This window comes from Rhopilema esculentum, chromosome 2, assembly GCF_057945365.1.
Source record: "Rhopilema esculentum isolate cy_ngs chromosome 2, ASM5794536v1, whole genome shotgun sequence".
NCBI classification, from domain to species: Eukaryota; Metazoa; Cnidaria; class Scyphozoa; order Rhizostomeae; family Rhizostomatidae; genus Rhopilema; species Rhopilema esculentum.
The window spans coordinates 6062345-6086893 of record NC_142816.1 but is presented as its reverse complement, the minus strand read 5'-3'; the positions used below and the strand labels follow the sequence as shown (position 1 = coordinate 6086893).

The following is a 24549-nucleotide window of genomic DNA, read 5'->3' as shown; positions in this document are numbered from 1 at the left end:
AAAAAGAGTCGACAACTGATTCAAACGATTTTAATGCCTATTTAGAGTATATTTAGCCAGGTTTTGGATAAAGAAATTCTTGGTCAAAAACTGGACATTTTGGTAAGCCTATAGCCTTGCCTTTTTTACAAAAATGCTTATTAAAGAAAGATGCTTTTTTAGAACCAAAAACAACCTAAAAAAGAGTTGAGAACTGATTTAAACGACTTTATCGCTTATTTAGAGTATATTTAGCCAGGTTTTGGATGAAAAAATTCTTGGCCAAAAACCAGACATTTTGGTAAGCCTATAGCCTTGCCTTTTTTACGAAAATCCTTATTAAAGAAAGGTGCTATTTTATAACCAAAAACAACTTGAAAAAGAGTCGACAACTGATTCAAACGATTTTAATGCTTATTTAGAGTATATTTAGCCAGGTTTTGGATGAAAAAATTCTTGGTCAAAAACTGGACATTTTGGTAAGCCTATAGCCTTGCCTTTTTTACGAAAATCCTTATTAAAAAAAGATGTTTTTTTAGAACCAAAAACAACCTGAAAAAGAGTCGACAACTGATTCAAACAATTTTAATGCTTATTTAGAGTATATTTAGCCAGGTTTTGGATAAAAAAATTCTTGGTCAAAAACCAGACATTTTGGTAAGCCTATAGCCTTGCCTTTTTTACAAAAATGCTTATTAAAGAAAGATGCTTTTTTAGAACCAAAAACAACCTAAAAAAGAGTTGAGAACTGATTTAAACGACTTTATCGCTTATTTAGAGTATATTTAGCCAGGTTTTGGATAAAAAAATTCTTGGTCAAAAACCAGACATTTTGGTAAGCCTATAGCCTTGCCTTTTTTACAAAAATGCTTATTAAAGAAAGATGCTTTTTTAGAACCAAAAACAACCTTAAAAAGAGTTGAGAACTGATTTAAACGACTTTATCGCTTATTTAGAGTATATTTAGCCAGGTTTTGGATGAAAAAATTCTTGGCCAAAAACTGGACATTTTGGTAAGGCCATAGCCTTGCCTTTTTTACGAAAATCCTTATTAAAGAAAGATGCTTTTTTAGAACCAAAAACAACCTCAAAAAGAGTCGACAACTGATTCAAACGATTTTAATGCTTATTTAGAGTATATTTAGCCAAGTTTTGGATGAAAAAATTCTTGGCCAAAAACTGGACATTTTGGTAAGCCTATAGCCTTGCCTTTTTTACAAAAATGCTTATTAAAGAAAGATGCTTTTTTAGAACCAAAAGCAACCTAAAAAAGAGTTGAGAACTGATTTAAACGACTTTATCGCTTATTTAGAGTATATTTAGCCAGGTTTTGGATGAAAAAATTCTTGGTCAAAAACTGGACATTTTGGTAAGCCTATAGCCTTGCTTTTTTTACGAAAATCCTTATTAAAGAAAGGTGCTTTTTTAGAACCAAAAACAACCTCAGAAAGAGTCGACAACTGATTCAAACGATTTTAATGCTTATTTAGAGTATATTTAGCCAGGTTTTGGATAAAAAAATTCTTGGTCAAAAACCAGACATTTTGGTAAGCCTATAGCCTTGCCTTTTTTACAAAAATGCTTTTTAAAGAAAGATGCTTTTTTAGAACCAAAAACAACCTAAAAAAAAGTTGAGAACTGATTTAAACGACTTTATCGCTTATTTAGAGTATATTTAGCCAGGTTTTGGATGAAAAAATTCTTGGCCAAAAACCGTACATTTTGGTAAGCCTATAGCCTTGCCTTTTTTACAAAAATGCTTATTAAAGAAAGGTGCTATTTTAGAACCAAAAAAAACCTCAAAAAGAGTCGACAACTGATTCAAACGATTTTAATGCTTATTTAGAGTATATTTAGCCAGGTTTTGGATGAAAAAATTCTTGGTCAAAAACTGGACATTTTGGTAAGCCTATAGCCTTGCCTTTTTTATGAAAATCCTTATTTAAGAAAGGTGCTTTTTTAGAACCAAAAACAACCTCAAAAAGAGTCGACAACTGATTCAAACGATTTTAATGCTTATTTAGAGTATATTTAGCCAAGTTTTGGATAAAAAAATTCTTTGCCAAAAACTGGACATTTTGGTAAGCCTATAGCCTTGCCTTTTTTACAAAAATGCTTATTAAAAAAAGATGTTTTTTTAGAACCAAAAACAACCTGAAAAAGAGTCGACAACTGATTCAAACGATTTTAATGCTTATTTAGAGTATATTTAGCCAGGTTTTGGATGAAAAAATTCTTGGTCAAAAACTGGACATTTTGGTAAGTCTATAGCCTTGCCTTTTTTACGAAAATCCTTTTTAAAAAAAGGTGCTTTTTTAGAACCAAAAACAACCCGAAAAAAAGTCGACAACTGATTCAAACGATTTTAATGCTTATTTAGAGTATATTTAGCCAGGTTTTGGATGAAAAAATTCTTGGTCAAAAACTGGACATTTTGGTAAGCCTATAGCCTTGCCTTTTTTACGAAAATCCTTATTAAAGAAAGGTGCTATTTTAGAACCAAAAACAACCTCAAAAAGAGTCGACAACTGATTCAAACGATTTTAATGCTTATTTAGAGTATATTTAGCCAAGTTTTGGATGAAAAAATTCTTGGCCAAAAACTGGACATTTTGGTAAGCCTATAGCCTTGCCTTTTTTACGAAAATCCTTATTAAAGAAAGGTGCTATTTTATAACCAAAAACAACTTGAAAAAGAGTCGACAACTGATTCAAACGATTTTAATGCTTATTTAGAGTATATTTAGCCAGGTTTTGGATGAAAAAATTCTTGGTCAAAAACTGGACATTTTGGTAAGCCTATAGCCTTGCCTTTTTTACGAAAATCCTTATTAAAGAAAGGTGCTTTTTAGAACCAAAAACAACTTCAAAAAGAGTCTACAACTGATTCAAAAAATTTTAATGCTTTTTTAGAGTATATTTAGCCAGGTTTTGGATAAAAAAATTCTTGGTCAAAAACTGGACATTTTGGTAAGCCTATAGCCTTGCCTCTTTTACAAAAATGCTTATCAAAAAAAGATGTTTTTTTAGAACCAAAAACAACCTGAAAAAGAGTCGACGACTGATTCAAACGATTTTAATGCTTATTTAGAGTATATTTAGCAAAGTTTTGGATGAAAAAATTCTTGGCCAAAAACTGGACATTTTGGTAAGCCTATAGCCTTGCCTTTTTTACGAAAATCCTTATTAAAGAAAGGTGCTATTTTAGAACCAAAAACAACTTCAAAAAGAGTCGACAACTGATTCAAACAATTTTAATGCTTTTTTAGAGTATATTTAGCCAGGTTTTGGATAAAAAAATTCTTGGTCAAAAACTGGACATTTTGGTAAGCCTATAGCCTTGCCTTTTTTACAAAAATGCTTATTAAAAAAAGATGTTTTTTTAGAACCAAAAACAACCTCAAAAAGAGTCGACAACTGATTCAAACGATTTTAATGCTTATTTAGAGTATATTTAGCCAGGTTTTGGATGAAAAAATTCTTGGTCAAAAACTGGACATTTTGGTAAGCCTATAGCCTTGCTTTTTTTACGAAAATCCTTATTAAAGAAAGGTGCTTTTTTAGAACCAAAAACAACCTCAAAAAGAGTCGACAACTGATTCAAACGATTTTAATGCTTATTTAGAGTATATTTAGCCAGGTTTTGGATAAAAAAATTCTTGGTCAAAAACCAGACATTTTGGTAAGCCTATAGCCTTGCCTTTTTTACAAAAATGCTTATTAAAGAAAGATGCTTTTTTAGAACCAAAAACAACCTAAAAAAGAGTTGAGAACTGATTTAAACGACTTTATCGCTTATTTAGAGTATATTTAGCCAGGTTTTGGATGAAAAAATTCTTGGCCAAAAACCAGACATTTTGGTAAGCCTATAGCCTTGCCTTTTTAACGAAAATCCTTATTAAAGAAAGGTGCTATTTTAGAACCAAAAAAAACCTCAAAAAGAGTCGACAACTGATTCAAACGATTTTAATGCTTATTTAGAGTATATTTAGCCAGGTTTTGGATGAAAAAATTTTTGGTCAAAAACTGGACATTTTGGTAAGCCTATAGCCTTGCCTTTTTTATGAAAATCCTTACTAAAGAAAGGTGCTTTTTTAGAACCAAAAACAACCTCAAAAAGAGTCGACAACTGATTCAAATGATTTTAATGCTTATTTAGAGTATATTTAGCCAAGTTTTGGTTAAAAAAATTCTTTGCCAAAAACTGGACATTTTGGTAAGCCTATAGCCTTGCCTTTTTTACAAAAATGCTTATTAAAAAAAGATGTTTTTTTAGAACCAAAAACAACCTGAAAAAGAGTCGACAACTGATTCAAACGATTTTAATGCTTATTTAGAGTATATTTAGCCAGGTTTTGGATGAAAAAATTCTTGGTCAAAAACTGGACATTTTGGTAAGTCTATAGCCTTGCCTTTTTTACGAAAATCCTTATTAAAGAAAGGTGCTTTTTTAGAACCAAAAACAACCTCAAAAAGAGTTGAGAACTGATTTAAACGACTTTATCGCTTATTTAGAGTATATTTAGCCAGGTTTTGGATGAAAAAATTTTTGGTCAAAAACTGGACATTTTGGTAAGCCTATAGCCTTGCCTTTTTTATGAAAATCCTTACTAAAGAAAGGTGCTTTTTTAGAACCAAAAACAACCTCAAAAAGAGTCGACAACTGATTCAAACGATTTTAATGCTTATTTAGAGTATATTTAGCCAAGTTTTGGTTAAAAAAATTCTTTGCCAAAAACTGGACATTTTGGTAAGCCTATAGCCTTGCCTTTTTTACAAAAATGCTTATTAAAAAAAGATGTTTTTTTAGAACCAAAAACAACCTGAAAAAGAGTCGACAACTGATTCAAACGATTTTAATGCTTATTTAGAGTATATTTAGCCAGGTTTTGGATGAAAAAATTCTTGGTCAAAAACTGGACATTTTGGTAAGTCTATAGCCTTGCCTTTTTTACGAAAATCCTTATTAAAGAAAGGTGCTTTTTTAGAACCAAAAACAACCTCAAAAAAAGTCGACAACTGATTCAAACGATTTTAATGCTTATTTAGAGTATATTTAGCCAGGTTTTGGATAAAAAAATTCTTGGTCAAAAACTGGACATTTTGGTAAGTCTATAGCCTTGCCTTTTTTACGAAAATCCTTATTAAAGAAAGGTGCTTTTTTAGAACCAAAAACAACTTCAAAAAGAGTCGACAACTGATTCAAACGATTTTAATGCTTATTTAGAGTATATTTAGCCAGGTTGTGGATAAAAAAATTCTTGGTCAAAAACCAGACATTTTGGTAAGCCTATAGCCTTGCCTTTTTTACAAAAACCCTTATTAAAGAAAGGTGCTTTTTTAGAACCAAAAACAACCTAAAAAAGAGTTGAGAACTGATTTAAACGACTTTATCGCTTATTTAGAGTATATTTAGCCAGGTTTTGGATAAAAAAATTCTTGGTCAAAAACCAGACATTTTGGTAAGCCTATAGCCTTGCCTTTTTTACAAAAATGCTTATTAAAGAAAGATGCTTTTTTAGAACCAAAAACAACCTAAAAAAGAGTTGAGAACTGATTTAAACGACTTTATCGCTTATTTAGAGTATATTTAGCCAGGTTTTGGATGAAAAAATTCTTGGCCAAAAACCAGACATTTTGGTAAGCCTATAGCCTTGCCTTTTTTACAAAAACCCTTTTTAAAGAAAGGTGCTTTTTTAGAACCAAAAACAACCTTTAAAAGAGTCGACAACTGATTGAAACGATTTTAATGCTTATTTAGAGTATACTTAGCCAAGTTTTGGATAAAAAAATTCTTGGCCAAAAACTGGACATTTTGGTAAGCCTATAGCCTTGCCTTTTTTAGGAAAATCCTTATTAAAGAAAGGTGCTTTTTTGGAACCAAAAACAACCTGAAAAAGAGTCGTGAATTGATTTAAACGATTTTAATGCCTATTTAGAGTATATTTAGTCAAGTTTTGGTTGAAAAAATTCTTGGCCAAAAACCAGACATTTTGGTAAGCCTATAGCCTTACCTTTTTTACAAAAACTCTTATTAAAGAAAGGTGCTTTTTTAGAACCAAAAACAACCTTTAAAAGAGTCGACAACTGATTGAAACGATTTTAATGCTTATTTAGAGTATATTTAGCCAAGTTTTGGATAAAAAAATTCTTGGCCAAAAACTGGACATTTTGGTAAGCCTATAGCCTTGCCTTTTTTACGAAAATCCTTATTAAAGAAAGGTGCTTTTTTGGAACCAAAAACAACCTGAAAAAGAGTCGTGAATTGATTGAAACGATTTTAATGCCCATTTAGAGTATATTTAGTCAAGTTTTGGTTGAAAAAATTCTTGGCCAAAAACCAGACATTTTGGTAAGCCTATAGCCTTGCCTTTTTTACAAAAATGCTTATTAAAAAAAGATGTTTTTTTAGAACCAAAAACAACCTGAAAAAGAGTCGACAACTGATTCAAACGATTTTAATGCTTATTTAGAGTATATTTAGCCAGGTTTTGGATGAAAAAATTCTTGGTCAAAAACTGGACATTTTGGTAAGCCTATAGCCTTGCCTTTTTTACGAAAATCCTTATTAAAGAAAGGTGCTATTTTAGAACCAAAAACAACCTGAAAAAGAGTCGACAACTGATTCAAACGATTTTAATGCTTTTTTAGAGTATATTTAGCCAGGTTTTGGATAAAAAAATTCTTGGTCAAAAACTGGACATTTTGGTAAGCCTATAGCCTTGCCTTTTTTACAAAAATGCTTATTAAAAAAAGATGTTTTTTTAGAACCAAAAACAACCTGAAAAAGAGTCGACAACTGATTCAAACGATTTTAATGCTTTTTTAGAGTATATTTAGCCAGGTTTTGGATGAAAAAATTCTTGGTCAAAAACTGGACATTTTGGTAAGCCTATAGCCTTGCTTTTTTTACGAAAATCCTTATTAAAGAAAGGTGCTTTTTTAGAACCAAAAACAACCTCAAAAAGAGTTGAGAACTGATTTAAACGACTTTATCGCTTATTTAGAGTATATTTAGCCAGGTTTTGGATGAAAAAATTTTTGGTCAAAAACTGGACATTTTGGTAAGCCTATAGCCTTGCCTTTTTTATGAAAATCCTTACTAAAGAAAGGTGCTTTTTTAGAACCAAAAACAACCTCAAAAAGAGTCGACAACTGATTCAAACGATTTTAATGCTTATTTAGAGTATATTTAGCCAAGTTTTGGTTAAAAAAATTCTTTGCCAAAAACTGGACATTTTGGTAAGCCTATAGCCTTGCCTTTTTTACAAAAATGCTTATTAAAAAAAGATGTTTTTTTAGAACCAAAAACAACCTGAAAAAGAGTCGACAACTGATTCAAACGATTTTAATGCTTATTTAGAGTATATTTAGCCAGGTTTTGGATGAAAAAATTCTTGGTCAAAAACTGGACATTTTGGTAAGTCTATAGCCTTGCCTTTTTTACGAAAATCCTTATTAAAGAAAGGTGCTTTTTTAGAACCAAAAACAACCTCAAAAAAAGTCGACAACTGATTCAAACGATTTTAATGCTTATTTAGAGTATATTTAGCCAGGTTTTGGATAAAAAAATTCTTGGTCAAAAACTGGACATTTTGGTAAGTCTATAGCCTTGCCTTTTTTACGAAAATCCTTATTAAAGAAAGGTGCTTTTTTAGAACCAAAAACAACTTCAAAAAGAGTCGACAACTGATTCAAACGATTTTAATGCTTATTTAGAGTATATTTAGCCAGGTTGTGGATAAAAAAATTCTTGGTCAAAAACCAGCAATTTTGGTAAGCCTATAGCCTTGCCTTTTTTACAAAAACCCTTATTAAAGAAAGGTGCTTTTTTAGAACCAAAAACAACCTAAAAAAGAGTTGAGAACTGATTTAAACGACTTTATCGCTTATTTAGAGTATATTTAGCCAGGTTTTGGATAAAAAAATTCTTGGTCAAAAACCAGACATTTTGGTAAGCCTATAGCCTTGCCTTTTTTACAAAAATGCTTATTAAAGAAAGATGCTTTTTTAGAACCAAAAACAACCTAAAAAAGAGTTGAGAACTGATTTAAACGACTTTATCGCTTATTTAGAGTATATTTAGCCAGGTTTTGGATGAAAAAATTCTTGGCCAAAAACCAGACATTTTGGTAAGCCTATAGCCTTGCCTTTTTTACAAAAACCCTTTTTAAAGAAAGGTGCTTTTTTAGAACCAAAAACAACCTTTAAAAGAGTCGACAACTGATTGAAACGATTTTAATGCTTATTTAGAGTATACTTAGCCAAGTTTTGGATAAAAAAATTCTTGGCCAAAAACTGGACATTTTGGTAAGCCTATAGCCTTGCCTTTTTTAGGAAAATCCTTATTAAAGAAAGGTGCTTTTTTGGAACCAAAAACAACCTGAAAAAGAGTCGTGAATTGATTTAAACGATTTTAATGCCTATTTAGAGTATATTTAGTCAAGTTTTGGTTGAAAAAATTCTTGGCCAAAAACCAGACATTTTGGTAAGCCTATAGCCTTACCTTTTTTACAAAAACTCTTATTAAAGAAAGGTGCTTTTTTAGAGCCAAAAACAACCTTTAAAAGAGTCGACAACTGATTGAAACGATTTTAATGCTTATTTAGAGTATATTTAGCCAAGTTTTGGATAAAAAAATTCTTGGCCAAAAACTGGACATTTTGGTAAGCCTATAGCCTTGCCTTTTTTACGAAAATCCTTATTAAAGAAAGGTGCTTTTTTGGAACCAAAAACAACCTGAAAAAGAGTCGTGAATTGATTTAAACGATTTTAATGCCCATTTAGAGTATATTTAGTCAAGTTTTGGTTGAAAAAATTCTTGGCCAAAAACCAGACATTTTGGTAAGCCTATAGCCTTGCCTTTTTTACAAAAATCCTTATTAAAGAAAGGTGCTTTTTTAGAACCAAAAACAACCTCAAAAAGAGTCGACAACTGATTCAAACGATTTTAATGCTTATTTAGAGTATATTTAGCCAGGTTTTGGATAAAAAAATTCTTGGTCAAAAACCAGACATTTTGGTAAGCCTATAGCCTTGCCTTTTTTACAAAAATGCTTATTAAAGAAAGATGCTTTTTTAGAACCAAAAACAACCTAAAAAAGAGTTGAGAACTGATTTAAACGACTTTATCGCTTATTTAGAGTATATTTAGCCAGGTTTTGGATGAAAAAATTCTTGGTCAAAAACTGGACATTTTGGTAACCCTATAGCCTTGCCTTTTTAACGAAAATCCTTATTAAAGAAAGGTGCTATTTTAGAACCAAAAAAAACCTCAAAAAGAGTTGAGAACTGATTTAAACGACTTTATCGCTTATTTAGAGTATATTTAGCCAGGTTTTGGATGAAAAAATTCTTGGCCAAAAACCAGACATTTTGGTAACCCTATAGCCTTGCCTTTTTAACGAAAATCCTTATTAAAGAAAGGTGCTATTTTAGAACCAAAAAAAACCTCAAAAAGAGTCGACAACTGATTCAAACGATTTTAATGCTTATTTAGAGTATATTTAGCCAGGTTTTGGATGAAAAAATTCTTGGCCAAAAACCAGACATTTTGGTAACCCTATAGCCTTGCCTTTTTAACGAAAATCCTTATTAAAGAAAGGTGCTATTTTAGAACCAAAAAAAACCTCAAAAAGAGTCGACAACTGATTCAAACGATTTTAATGCTTATTTAGAGTATATTTAGCCAAGTTTTGGTTAAAAAAATTCTTTGCCAAAAACTGGACATTTTGGTAAGCCTATAGCCTTGCCTTTTTTACAAAAATGCTTATTAAAAAAAGATGTTTTTTTAGAACCAAAAAAAACCTGAAAAAGAGTCGACAACTGATTCAAACGATTTTAATGCTTATTTAGAGTATATTTAGCCAGGTTTTGGATGAAAAAATTCTTGGTCAAAAACTGGACATTTTGGTAAGTCTATAGCCTTGCCTTTTTTACGAAAATCCTTATTAAAGAAAGGTGCTTTTTTAGAACCAAAACAACCTCAAAAAGAGTCGACAACTGATTCAAACGATTTTAATGCTTATTTAGAGTATATTTAGCCAGGTTTTGGATAAAAAAATTCTTGGTCAAAAACTGGACATTTTGGTAAGTCTATATATAGCCTTGCCTTTTTTACGAAAATCCTTATTAAAGAAAGGTGCTTTTTTAGAACCAAAAACAACTTCAAAAAGAGTCGACAACTGATTCAAACGATTTTAATGCTTATTTAGAGTATATTTAGCCAGGTTGTGGATAAAAAAATTCTTGGTCAAAAACCAGACATTTTGGTAAGCCTATAGCCTTGCCTTTTTTACAAAAACCCTTATTAAAGAAAGGTGCTTTTTTAAAACCAAAAACAACCTAAAAAAGAGTTGAGAACTGATTTAAACGACTTTATCGCTTATTTAGAGTATATTTAGCCAGGTTTTGGTTAAAAAAATTCTTGGTCAAAAACCAGACATTTTGGTAAGCCTATAGCCTTGCCTTTTTTACAAAAATGCTTATTAAAGAAAGATGCTTTTTTAGAACCAAAAACAACCTAAAAAAGAGTTGAGAACTGATTTAAACGACTTTATCGCTTATTTAGAGTATATTTAGCCAGGTTTTGGATAAAAAAATTCTTGGCCAAAAACCAGACATTTTGGTAAGCCTATAGCCTTGCCTTTTTTACAAAAACCCTTATTAAAGAAAGGTGCTTTTTTAAAACCAAAAACAACCTAAAAAAGAGTTGAGAACTGATTTAAACGACTTTATCGCTTATTTAGAGTATATTTAGCCAGGTTTTGGTTAAAAAAATTCTTGGTCAAAAACCAGACATTTTGGTAAGCCTATAGCCTTGCCTTTTTTACAAAAATGCTTATTAAAGAAAGATGCTTTTTTAGAACCAAAAACAACCTAAAAAAGAGTTGAGAACTGATTTAAACGACTTTATCGCTTATTTAGAGTATATTTAGCCAGGTTTTGGATAAAAAAATTCTTGGTCAAAAACCAGACATTTTGGTAAGCCTATAGCCTTGCCTTTTTTACAAAAACCCTTATTAAAGAAAGGTGCTTTTTTAGAACCAAAAACAACCTTTAAAAGAGTCGACAACTGATTGAAACGATTTTAATGCTTATTTAGAGTATATTTAGCCAAGTTTTGGATAATAACATTCTTGGCCAAAAACTGGACATTTTGGTAAGCCTATAGCCTTGCCTTTTTTACAAAATCCCTTATTAAAGAAAGGTGCTTTTTTAGAACCAAAAACAACCTTAAAAAGAGTCGACAACTGATTGAAACGATTTTAATGCTTATTTAGAGTATATTTAGCCAAATTTTGGATAAAAAACTTCTTGGCCAAAAACTGGACATTTTGGTAAGCCTATAGCCTTGCCTTTTTTACGAAAATCCTTATTAAAGAAAGGTGCTTTTTTGGAACCAAAAACAACCTGAAAAAGAGTCGTGAATTGATTTAAACGACTTTATTGCCTATTTAGAGTATATTTAGTCAAGTTTTGGTTGAAAAAATTCTTGGCCAAAAACCAGACATTTTGGTAAGCCTATAGCCTTGCCTTTTTTACAAAAATGCTTATTAAAAAAAGATGTTTTTTTAGAACCAAAAACAACAATAATAGAGTCGAGAACTGATTTAAACGATTTTATTGCTTATTTAGAGTATTTTTAGCCAGGTTTTGGATGAAAAACTTTCTGGAGGGAAAATACTACTTGAAATAGTGTCAAGAGTTGATTGAAACTGTTTACTGACGTTTTTATAACTTTTAGCGATTATTGGACAATGTCGTTGAACTAATATAAAGTCGTTATAAACACATTTCTCTGACCTCGCACGCGCAATTCTGCTTACAAATGCGTAAATTGATCGAAAATTTTGTTTTCTTTATTTTGGTGCAGAAGACTCTAGATATGAGGATAAATTTATTGAATTCAGTTTAAGGCGGTGTAAGTCCATTAATTCTTTAAAATTGAATGTCAAAAAATCAGCCAAGTTCCTTAATAATCCAAGCATGTTGGCTTACAAAAATTCGCCGATTTTCATCTTAATTTCATTGGTAGAAAATAAAGTGAAAAAACTGCGAAAATATGCAAAATTGGTTCGAGTGTTGTTTAGAGATTGTCAAAAATAGAGAAAGAAGGAAGTTTTAGGTCTTACGAGAATTTTATGTTTTTGAATGAAATGTTAACTTTTGAAATTGCAGGGGAGCGAGCAAATACTTTTTAGAAATGACTTCATGTTTTGAAATTCTTTAGTATTTTGCAATTTTGTTTGACGTAGAATGCAACTTTTGTGCAAAAAGAAAAACTGTAGCAATAAGCTTTTCGACTTAGTCGAGTGTGATTTTTTTGATAGGAAATTGAATCAAACTTCATATAAACGTTTTATTTTTCTATTTTATTTTTCTTAAAGGATTTAGGGTACTGAAATTTTCGAGATATGAGCAGAACATTTCCCTCAAAAAACAATGCTAAAGTTTTATCGAAATGGTTCTAAGACTAAGACTATTGAAACTTATGTCAAAATTACAGATAGCAATGACATGTTAAGTTCGTTCTTATATCAAAGAGGAATTAGAATTAAAAATCAACTTTTGTCAATCAGGAAGATAACAGCTTTGGGACATATTATATCAAAGTGACAAAAAGGGCCATCAACATGGCAAGTCTCAAATTAACTTTCATTCGTAACTCCCAAACCTGTCCATTGTCAAATTTAAAGCTATCCACAAAATTTTTACCTGGACATAGCACGAAAAATGGGGATTATAGCATACTGAAGTGCTTTATGTCCGATACTCCTCAGAGTATAAACGTCGAACAATGGCCAAAGGTAAGCAAACTGAATGCCAACATTTACACTCCGAGGAGTGTCAGACGAAAAGGACTTTAGAATGCTATTGTTCCGCTTTTAATTACTACCTGCATACTTTGCGGTATCGAAAGCTTATTTGGAAATTTTTATCATCAAACCCCTTACAACAGCTTGAAGTTGCCTTAAAAAAGATTTCTGCAGTCAGGCACAGTAGTATATTAAATGTTTTAAATGTTTGGTAGTTTTGATGATAGCCTAACATAACAATATAAATAGACCAAGCTGGCGATTGTTGATTTGAAGAGCAATGCTAACTTGGTTCTTTGCCTTAAATTAATATTTGAACAACTTGAATGACCTTCCATATTAAAAAAGACATCCTAAAAGTCCTTTTTAGCTACTCAGGTGCTACCTCTTCGAAACGCATTGTGCCACAAATGTAGAAAATCGCCAGAACACAATTTTTGCTACGTGAAGTGTTTTTGTGATTTCCGTTTTGATGCTGCAGCGGCCGTGCCAGGTCTCTGCTTCGTTAGTCTTTGTGATCCTCTTTCACGAAGCATCTCATTGTCACCAAGCAAATGATCATCACGGGTTTGACTCTCAGTACCCATAGCATCATAACTGTAAAACGGAATTTCAAAATGGGTTCAAGATCCGACCAGCGAATCACATTCCAGAGATCTGTGTTCATACTCTGGGGTCGATAATAAACACTCTCCCACCCCATTTATTGCAGGGTAGAGACCACCTCACCTCTTGGTTGACAATACTTTATTGGATAACGCCGGGAAAAATCCTTCTTAGAAAATAACCACTTAAAACCTCCACTGATTACATTTCCAAAGTTATGAATTGAGAAACTAAAAAGCAATATCGTTTCTGTAAAAAAACAAAAAAAAAAGGATTAAAAAGAGCTTACGTCTGGTGATGATATACTGGTTGAGAAAGCGCTGTGTCATTCTTTACGTCATCAACATCAAGACTGCGACTTAAGACTTGTGCTCTTTGGTTTCTGTTGTGTAAAGGAAGCCTTGTCGGCGAAAATTCGGGCCTGAAGTCAAAAGCAGTTTGAGGACGGGGTGGCTCAGTGCTTTCTTTGCTTGCTTGCTTTCTCCTGCTTGGCCGTGCTCGACTGGGGTTGCCTGAAGGTGGAGTTGGCGAAATCGCAAGCCTGTTGAAAAGTAGAATTAACCTTCTAGATTTGTTGCAGCAAGAAACACTGCTATTAATTATTTCAACCGCAGAGGCCTTTGAATAAGAATGATCGGTTTTTATCAGAACAAGCAAAACTCACAAGCAAGTACTTTAATAGCAGAGATATTAGCATTGAATCAAGAGACGGGGGTCGCCAATTTCCTACAATGTCTGGCTGGGATTGAAGCAATAAGGAAATCAGATGTAAGCCTCTTTAGTGAAGAGGATTGGGCTGGAATGAGTGGGAGGGGGGGGGGGGGGGGTTAAGAAATGCTGCAGGGCATGATAAGGGGTGAATGCCAAACCTTGCATTTCATATATCATATAAGAGTTCTTAAAATGACAATATATATCCCAACTTTGAACATTAGAAAGAAGGAAATCAACTGGTAACCCAAACGAGATAATTTCAAAGGACACTTACCTGTCGCTTTCATCATGTTGCGTTCTATCAGGATACGATTTCGACTTCACAAGGTCTACCGATGTCCTTAAAATGATGCACATAATTACCTTAAATTTATATCAACAATATAGCTCTGCAGAAAACTGAGGGAAATTAATAAAAAGGCCTGTAGCATACAGGAACGTAACGAGTAGCCGGAATTCACAAAAAAAGATTTGAACCGACTAGATTTGATTGCTCGTATGCACAGGGTGTATGCACGGATGTCAAGTTGAATATGGGACGAAAGTCATGCCATTGTCTGAGGGGGGCCATAGAGAAGCATTGTGTGCAATCATCCTCTTGAGCAATATTAAAATTCAAGACACTATGTCCCGTCAGTCAACTTTCCAGAGTTAACAATAGGCCTCAGAGCGTGTTTATAATCAAGAAAACATTGAGAATTAGTCTAACGTTTCTTATTGGATGTCTAACAATAAGCTATTGTGTATTTAAACCATTGAGAAATTTAAATGACCAGCGAAATGCTTCAACACCTTATGCTTTAAACAGCAGCGGTACTGTTTACCTTAACTGCATAAACAGCTAGCCTTTTTTTGAAAAGATGTAACGCCCTCCCCTTAACGGAATACCGAGCCACTAGTCTGAAAACAGCCGTGCACTGCTCAATGGTGGGGGGGAGGGGGGGGGGATTGGTTAAGCATATCGCAATAGTGCCTACTTTTCAAAATTTCTCCTCCATTCTCGCAGTTCCTTGAAAACCTCATTCTTGTCAATTTCTTCGTCACTTTCATCAACAGTGTATGAATGCTCCGGTATAAAACGATCGGCTTTCGACATTTCTCCTGAATACCCCTCAAATCGAAGCCTAATATTTCCTTTCAGCTCCTGAAAACGATTTACACTTTTTTAAATTCATCGTGCTAACAACACTGCGGTTTTCAGCTTATATGAAGACTTTTTAAAGCTGTAAAATGATCAGATAAAATAAAACTTAAAATGCACTAGACAGTACCCTCTTTGAAAGTGCCTAAGCACTAGATAAATTCAAGGTACGATAAAACTAACAACATACAGATCATTATGTACATAGTAATTCGTTATTAATAATTTTTGATACTCGGATGAATATTAAGGCTTTTGAATCGAATTTGATGAAATTTTCTTTCTCAACCCCACTGGTTCTGCAACCCTTCCCACCCCTCTCTAAACCCAATTTGTATTGCTAATTCGCAAAGACTGGTTGTCAACCAGGAACTCTAAAGTAAATAATGACTTCAAATAAATAATTATTATCATTGTGTTTGTTTCTAATGCATCCTAATGCTATGTTTGTTATTAAATATAGATTTAGGACGACTGACAGCTTGTACATCACCTACACTTTTCGACATTACTTTCAATTATTCTGATGTGCATAATAAATAAATAAACGAATAAATAAATATTAATGAATAAATACCTTTCTCCTTGCCAATAAAGCTCGAACGGGATTGCCACAAATTACTTGCTTGGAGCCTAGAACAATATTCAGTAATATTTAGAAGAGTAATATTCAAACACCATTCCTGCATAAATCATCATACGCACAGCGTTAAAAATAATGCAGACATTATTCCTGCATAAATTATCTCAGAAACAATGTAACAACTTTGTCAAACATTTTCCGTGTATAGTCTATCACAGAAAGAATAAATTATCAAAACAGATTTCAAATATATTCGTAGGAAAGACACCGTAGATTGGCACGTAACAACAACATCTCGATCAAAGACCCTTTTAAATCAGTTTTTTAAAATTTAAACTCTTCGTTGAAAAATATTTTCAAAAGCATAAACATATTTTGCTACTAACAGATGATTTTTATCTAGGTTACATCCAAATGCATCGATCAATAAAAGACCTATGAAAATGCGATGTAAAGAGACGAAATCTTATCAATGTAACACTCCTTGCCGAAAATTCACATTCACATCCTTCGCATCACTTTCTCCTCATTGTCTAGATATCCAATTACAATTATAACACAATGAAATCAGCTAAACGCTTTGCGAAGAAAAGGTTAATAAAGGATCGGTCACACAACCCACCGTGTGTAAGATCGCTGCTGTCATCTTCGTCTAAACTGCTTTGGTTTTCAGTGCCACTTATGCGAGCTGTAAAAAAGTGCTCATTATTTGAGAAATAATCGTCTGAAACTAAAAAGTAAGCTGGCTTTGTTAATGCTGGCGAAATAGGGGGCAAAAACGCTTTGACTCATGAGAAAAAGCGTGGAGCAACGTGCCTGCCTTTCTTAAAAAAGAAAACTCGGCATTTTTATGTCAAAAAATACCATTTCAAGGTGCCAGAAGAAGACAGGTGTACGCAGAAAGGACTCTAGTCTATTATAGCCATTGATTGGGTTATCTGCATCTGTTGTTCAACAATAAATAGCCTTCAGAAATTGAATGAGAAGCCCAGCACACGCACCGGATCTTACGCTTTCAGGCCGCTTCGATGCAGTTTCAGGACAATCCACTGCTTCTGGCTTTTGTTGAATAAATCTCTGGAGAGAGCTTGCAGGCCTATTCCTTGATGAAGCCGGCCGATTTCGTGACGACTGAGGCCGACTTCGACCGGACATTGGTCTGACTCTGTCCCGATCAATTCCTGAGCCGGGTCGTCTTCCACTAGCACTTCCAGGTCGCGGATTCCCTTATAACAGCAAAAACAATAATTTTTTTATACAAAATTTCGATTAAATAGAAACAAAATAGCAATAAGTTAAAACTTGCGTCTGAGGCCCTGCTCAAGTAAAGGTTTATAAGTCATTATCATGCAGCTGAACAGAACAAAATATAGATGATATCGACTTACTAAGGGTAGACTAACTATGGTTCAGAAAATACACATGAAGGTGAACGCGAAAGGTAGAAAAAAGTATCTAAGCATATCCCCCTTCCATGCTTCCCCTTAACGCCTCTAAATGCAGCTTAGTACAACCTACTACCCTTATACTTCTATACTTCTGCTATCTGATCTTTAGCATAGCGGCCAGGGGGTATTGTTTAAAGTCGGTAGGGTAACATTTGGCAAACGGCAGAATACAAATCAGCACTTTACTTCATTTTATACCTGTGTCATCGACATCATCCTCCTCAATTACAGGAAGAGATTTCAAACAGTCTTGAATCAGAAGAAGGTCTTCCCTCATGTTGTCATCGTTCTTTGGCCTATTTGTATTTGTCGATCGAATGACTTGCTTGCCATTGATAACATCGAAGAGAAACGGCTCGTCGTCTAAAATGCGAAGTTGCGGGACTGCCCGCGAGACTGCCGCTCTGTAATCGTAGAACTTCAAATCCTGGTAAATAAGAAATGAAGCTCTGATAATTATTACCTAAGAAGTTAAATAAATCTGTAGAGATCACCTTTCGCAGAGCAGAGAGAGAATGTAGAGATAGTATCTTTGGAAAGGCACAGAGCTCAACATATAAGTTATTGGCTATTTTCAAGGAAAAGCCAAGTCAACAATGAAAAATATAAAGGCGTGTTCTGTTTTTTAAATAGAATACAGCCAGCTCCTGCCTAGATCTCTCCGTGAAAGGCAAACTAAAAGACATAGCTGCTTAAGAAAAGTCGCAAATGAGTAAAGTAGCGTGACCTTTTTCAATGGGGTGTTCTCTTTTACTGAGAAGGGTGGGGGGCCGGGTGTTGTTGAGTGGGGCTTTTTCTGACTTCGCGGTGGAATCCAGCTGCTTGAAATAGTGGCAAACAAGAAAAAACATTCAAAAAGCTTTTCTGTACATGGAATTCTTCTTAAGAAACATTTGGTAACACCTTTTATTGACTAAATGAAGTCAATCTCAAAATATAAGTATCAAATTTTTACATACTTACAGTGCACTTGAAATTTAACATCAAGGAAACAAAACATTTTGGCGTTTTACGGAAGTAAGATATAATCATGGAGTAGAGAAATTTCTACACGAATAAATGAAAACCGAATTACTCTGAAATCGAATTAAAACACTTCTGACTTAATCATGATTCTACAGCAGATGACATAAACTGCTCGCAGAAAAGTAAAACGGCAAAAATGCAGCTCTGCTCAGAAGTGAACATAAACTTAAACACAGGAAAGAAATGATTGAAAAGATCAACCTGAGGGTTTGCACCAGGGTGGGGAGCTTGTTCCACAGGATTTCCCATCAGCGTTAGACTTGCTAATCTTGAGCAGAAGGCAAGGAACTCAACTTGAGCAATATCACTGACGTTGTTCCTGAAATAGTAAGTGCTTAAATGAATGACGAACATAAAAATTTTCTAAATAAATTGATTCTGAAAATGAATAATGCGTTTATAAATCAAGAAGTCAAAGAAAGACTGTTATTCAAGATCAGAAAAACCATTCTGTGACGTTTTAACTGAAAATGCACAAATTTTCGCCAATACTTACCCTTCCAGATCAAGACATCCAAGGTTGTCAAGCATACTAAGTGAGCTGAGGTCCTCTATTTCGTTGTAGGCTAAATATAATTCCTTCAAAAGAGGGAGATAGGGCTAACCAACTAAAACTGAATTCTTGACAAAACCTGTAACACAGTCCTACAACTGCGAAACAAAAACTGATTAAAAGACATCAACGCAAAGGAGATGGCAGGGGCAGGGTGCTATTCAAAATGCCTCCCCAGAGGGTGCTAATGCCAGAGAACCAAATTTGTCAGAAAATTTGCAAAAATTTCGCTACTTTTTAGGAATTTTTGAGAAAATATTACCCTGCAAATGGAAAGCATCCCCCTAAAAAACAAAATTCGCCTCCAACTGTGCCCCTCTCTCTGATATAGATGAAGAGCACAACCAACTTTGGGATTTTCAAAGTTTATCAAAGGAATGTGGAAGAACAGTTTTTTGACAAGAGCAGAACTTGAAAATGGCTTTAAAAAAAGCAAACATGTTTTAGCATATTGGCTAAAAGCTTTTAACCAGAGCGTGTAAGGAAAACTCTTAGGTCTGTTAACTATGGAAATCAGAACATACTTTGAGGGAATTGAAACAGCTGATTCCGTCTAAATCAATGAGGCTGCATCTTGGAAGCCAAAGCATTGTTAGATCATTCAAACATGTTCCAAGATCTCTGAAATTAAGACAGAAAACGAGAAATAAATGCTGCAAATATGGAATACTCTGCTGGGAAAAGGATGACTACTGATACATACAAACTAGCCAAATTGAACTGCCATAAGCTATAAAATTGCACATTCAAATAAATATTTTATTTAGTTATATTAATACCAATTTTATTGTTTTTGCTAAAAAGGCAAGATCAAATTATCTAGAGCAAGAATCAAATAATTATGTCTGCATACAGATAAATTCGAAATGAGTTTTGCCCTATATGAAAAAAGCAAATGGCAATGTGTCTACATAACCTGACTATGATTTGAAGATGACTTCAAGGTAGATACCCTTACAAAAACACTGAGTTTGACAAAGTGAATGCTCTAAGGTACACCTACTAAATAGTAAACAATGAAAAACACATTTCTCTGATATTTGTGCCAAGCAGTTATAACTAATGGAGTGCAAGTTATTAATAAAAGTATGATATATCAGACAAAAGTATATCAGACAACTGATAAGAAATGATTAACTCAAGATTCTAAACTAAAACGTTTTTACATATTTACCTGATTGATGTTATAACACTGTTTGATAATTTGAGCTGCTTAAGATTTGGTAACAATTGCCCTTTAATTGAAAATAAATATATTTCAATAAAAGAATCAGGCATTAATTCTGACCAAACAGACAAAGAATCAAACTTAAGCTTTTGGTGGAAAATGCAAACTATATGCAAATTATCACCATAAACATATAGAAAATGCCCTTTCAGAGCACCTTTTACAGCTCTTCTTGATAAGTTTTATAAAGGATTCGAACTGAATTTAGCCAGGTATTCTGAACTGACCTGAATTCTTAAATCTCAGTAGTCCTGCAATTTTATCAAAAACATACCACTAGTTTTATGGTAAGCTGTGCTAGTGCATTTGGATGTTTTAAGCAGTTTAACATAATAATTTTTATAGGAAAACCTATCCAAATATTACTCCTGGCTACTCCTGAAAGATTTCCTAAAAAAGAAAAAGAAAATAAAAAGAACCTAGATTTCCAATGCTAGTTTCAGATGTATCAACCTCCATCTCTAATGATGAGACTTCTGCAAGATTGCTTTTACCAGTGATCATTTTCTAAAATAAGAAAAAGAGGAATACCAATTATCAAACAGATCACAAAGGGGTAAAGACTTTTTACCCATATACCAAACTGCTGCTTGCTGTTGTTTTGAAGTGCTGGAAATTTCTGTCATGCATAACGAGTACTAAGCAGGATCATTATATGAGATAGCAAACTTGCTTGTTCAAGCCAAAAATCCCATCTTAGATCAACTACTGGCTTATAGAATTTAGAATTTTGCATACATATGAGGCATCCAGTGTAATTAAAGAGCTGGTTAAGGAATCAAAAACTTGAAAAAACTTTGAATGTGCTATTGTTAATAATGTATATTGTATACTCTCTTATAAATGTTACCTCTTTAAAAGAGCTGTCTAAAATAAGTCACTTCTACACAGACAGGGTTTCCAAAGCCTTTTTGTAAGAAATAGCACATGTGAGTGGTCCACACTTGCCTGATTTCTCATGCCCAACTAATCGCTCTCAATAACATAATAATCAACAATGCTAAAAGCATCTGTAATGTTTATAAAAACAGTATGATTACCATTATCTTTAATGAACTCCAAGAAAGATTCAATATTAATGTGCTTTGTTTATAAGTTTTATGTATACCAAAAAGATCATATAAAAATTATTGCCAGCTGGTCGCAAAATGTTTCAAAATAATTTAACTGCCCAGACAATGTTCTTGGAGCTTTGTAGTTTGAATACTAAGTACCTATAGCATTGGCAGTAAAATTGATTTTCAATGCATTTTCTTGTTAAGGTGTGGTTAATTTAGCTTACTTATATTTCCTGTGTTTAATTTAGCTTACTTATATTTACTTATATTGATATACCGGCTTTGTATTGTCACTTGTTTGGGTCACAAAAGATGACTAAAAAAGTGTTAATTGATGAGATATTTACTCCTCACAGTTTACAAACATTTGCGTGGTTGGATTTTTGTGAGTGCTGATGTGATAGTGAGTAATCGCTCACATGTTAAATGAACAGGCCTGAACATTTCCAAAAAGCTGTTAAGTCAACATGTCAGAAATGAAAATATTGAGGTCTTTATGCTAATTGAAGGTAAAATGTCTTATGAAGATTCAGTTACACAAAACCAAATCCAGTATCCCATCCAACTTCTTACAAACTTGTGCACTTCTCACAATACATATATAAAAAATGTTTTAATATAAAAGCTATCAATATATGAGGCATAAAAACTTACGAGTGACTGGGGTGACAAAAAATCTTCAAGGCCTTCATCACTGTAATCAGAAACGGGTTCTGGATTTGCATGGCCACTGTCAGGATAATCTGTTATCTTTACTGTTGAGAGTACTGACTTATCCATCCCAGCAAGGGAGTTTTCAAAAAATAACTTACTGCCATTTTCCATGCTAAATAAGAGAAAAAACAATTAATGTGAAGACTTTATCCAAAAGTTTAATTCAATTCAACATTATCTTCAATTCCCTTAAGCTACTCTTTCCAAATATGGGATGGAGACAGACGTATATTTCTTTATGATGAATTCCTGAAACTGAAACGCAGGAGGCCTCTCCGGGGAAAAAAGCACACAGCCTTAAGAAAGCCCCTGATGGCTTGGCTGTGTGGGCTATTTAGCCCTTGCAGAAATTGTTGTTTATCTACTTCCATTTGGGTACAAACAAGGCAAACAATATATTACCTTGTCTACTTGTAAACATTCTATATCCTTAGAAGACAGTTTTGTGTGCCAACTGCTCCTTACAATGAAAAAAAGGATATCGGTTTCTTTGCAAAATGGCAAAGTTGTGTGTAGGAAAACAGATTTATTGAGTAGTATCCAACAAAACTCCCAAAATAAAGAACAATAAAAAATAAAGAGCAATAAAATATTATTTAAAGGGTGAGATAAAGTTTAAATACACTTCTTTCCTATAAGAAATGAAGGTTGATGTTGAGTACACCAGTTTCTTAATAGTACAGGAAAATCCAAGACCAATTCTTCAAAATGGCTATGAAAAAAACAAACACTTGAGGAAACTAAAGCTTTGGTTTACTCAAATGTTTGCTTTTTTCAAGCCATTTTTAAGTTTTGTACCACCAAAAGATTGTTTAGCAATTCTTTTTAAAGTTTTTCTTAATCTGAAAATAGCACAGAAGAGTGGAAACATATCATACTGAAGCTCTTTTTACTCCATCACCCCTCAAAGTAAAAACGTCAGATAATTTCAAAAAGTAAGCAGAAATATTCAAGTGGGTCGAAATTAATGCGAGTGATTGGGAAGCGTGAATGATTGATTCTATGTTTTTGACCAATCTCAACCTCTTATCTTTCACCTAGTTGAAGAGTCCAAGCCTGACAAAAGTATGCTAAAACCAGTTTCAAATGTTGACAGGGACCCCAAGTAAAGATAAATAGCTAATTGGGGTTAGTTTTCAATTTAAGTTTCAGCTTCCTTCTACTTTTTTCACTATGTTTATTTATCAAAAAAAGAAAAGTGAATTATAAGATCTAAATTAAGATAATGAGAGCGCACATTTAAGCTAGTAGTGTATAGCCCAACTTAAAATCACAAGGTACCAAATTTTTAAAAGCACTAGCTGCCTATCCACTGGTTTTGTCTCCCTGACAGAATTATATTTGTAGAAGGTAGTAATTAAATAACAGATGTAAATGAGTTGTTCTAAATTTGAAAGCCAAATTTATATTGCACTTTCTTTCATAAACTAACCCGGGCTTTTTCGTGTAAGAAATACGACCAAGATGCAACGGCCTAAAAATACGAACAATCTATTGATTTGTTAGGAGCGAAAGTAACGCCCAGATCACGAAAAAGTCTATAAAATAATTACTCGAAGTAATTCATATACTTACTCATTTGATACTTTCATGTGTCTTTTAACAGCAGCCATTAAATTTGAAAGTTTGAAGCTAAAATTTGATGGGATGAGCCAACTCCATAACTCTTTTGTGGTGCAGTTGCCTATTGTAAAAAGTCAATACACACCAAAAGATCATGAAGCTGCAAATCATCTTAAACCATTGCTGCCAAGTATGTACTCAGGTCCTGTGCAAAATGTCAGTATCAGAATTGTGTTTTTCCTATTTTCCAACAAACTTTACCCTGTAAACAAACTTCACACATAAGTCAATGACCCACAGCAACTGACGCCATCTTAAAGTGAAACAGGTACTTCATGTTAAGTCCGTTTGCTACTGTTGCCAAGATGCGAAATTTTGGCAAAATGGCGTCGCGGGTCTGTGTGTGTGGTGTATGGCGTGCATTGGAAAGTGGCTGAATGGAAACAACTTAATGTTATTGTCTTAGATTATTTTTTGAGACTTCAATTCATTTCATAGTGACCATTCGATCTAAAAATGACAATTTTTAGGCGAGGGCAATTCTTGACAAGATTAATTAGTTGATGCAGTTACCTGTATGTTTTACCAAAGTACAGCAAAATGTTTGTTAACAAAGTTGTGCTTATTGCTAAAATGGTTTAAGCAATATCTCTTTCCGTAATCACTTGAATGCTCTACATTTATAAAGCACCTGGTGCAAGTTTGGAAACGGGATCAATGGCAAAGTAAAAACTGAATGCAAGATATTTTGTACAGGATTCCTCTATTTGCTAAGAATTGGGTAACAAGTCATCGAAGAGCCAGAAGAAGACACCAGAGAGCTTGGTACAATTCAAGAACAGTATTCTAAAAGACTAAAACTACAATAAAAGGGATACCAGGAACCGTACTGTCATGCATTCTTTAAGAAACAGAAATTTTAAAACAACAATTTTTTGTTGCCTTCGAAGCAATTGAATCCCAAACATTTTGCATTGCACTGATGCTCGGTGGGGGATGGTTACTTTGACATGTTTGAAGGTACGGGAACATGCCATCGTTTAGGGGTGCCTTTTTCTAAAAAGTGTGGAATTATCGGTATCAGTTTTTGAAATATGTGCGGAAAAATGGGCGAAACA

The 24549-nt window shown here is 33.3% G+C and overlaps 1 protein-coding gene across 1 annotated transcript; it reads right to left on the bottom strand.

Moving 5' to 3' along the window:
- Positions 1–11596: 11596 nt before the first annotated feature.
- Positions 11597–23815, bottom strand: LOC135695524 (leucine-rich repeat-containing protein 56). Its single transcript, XM_065214641.2, has 15 exons — positions 23444–23815; positions 21809–21980; positions 20516–20603; positions 20043–20103; positions 19393–19489; positions 18812–18894; positions 18517–18634; positions 17488–17716; positions 16843–17067; positions 16464–16529; positions 15836–15891; positions 15095–15261; positions 14392–14457; positions 13693–13944; positions 11597–13394 (listed from the first exon to the last, which is right to left on the bottom strand). The coding sequence occupies exons 1-15, from the start codon at positions 23479–23481 to the stop codon at positions 13238–13240; spliced, it is 1875 nt and encodes a 624-aa protein (XP_065070713.2). The 5' UTR covers positions 23482–23815; the 3' UTR covers positions 11597–13237.
- Positions 23816–24549: the final 734 nt, after the last annotated feature.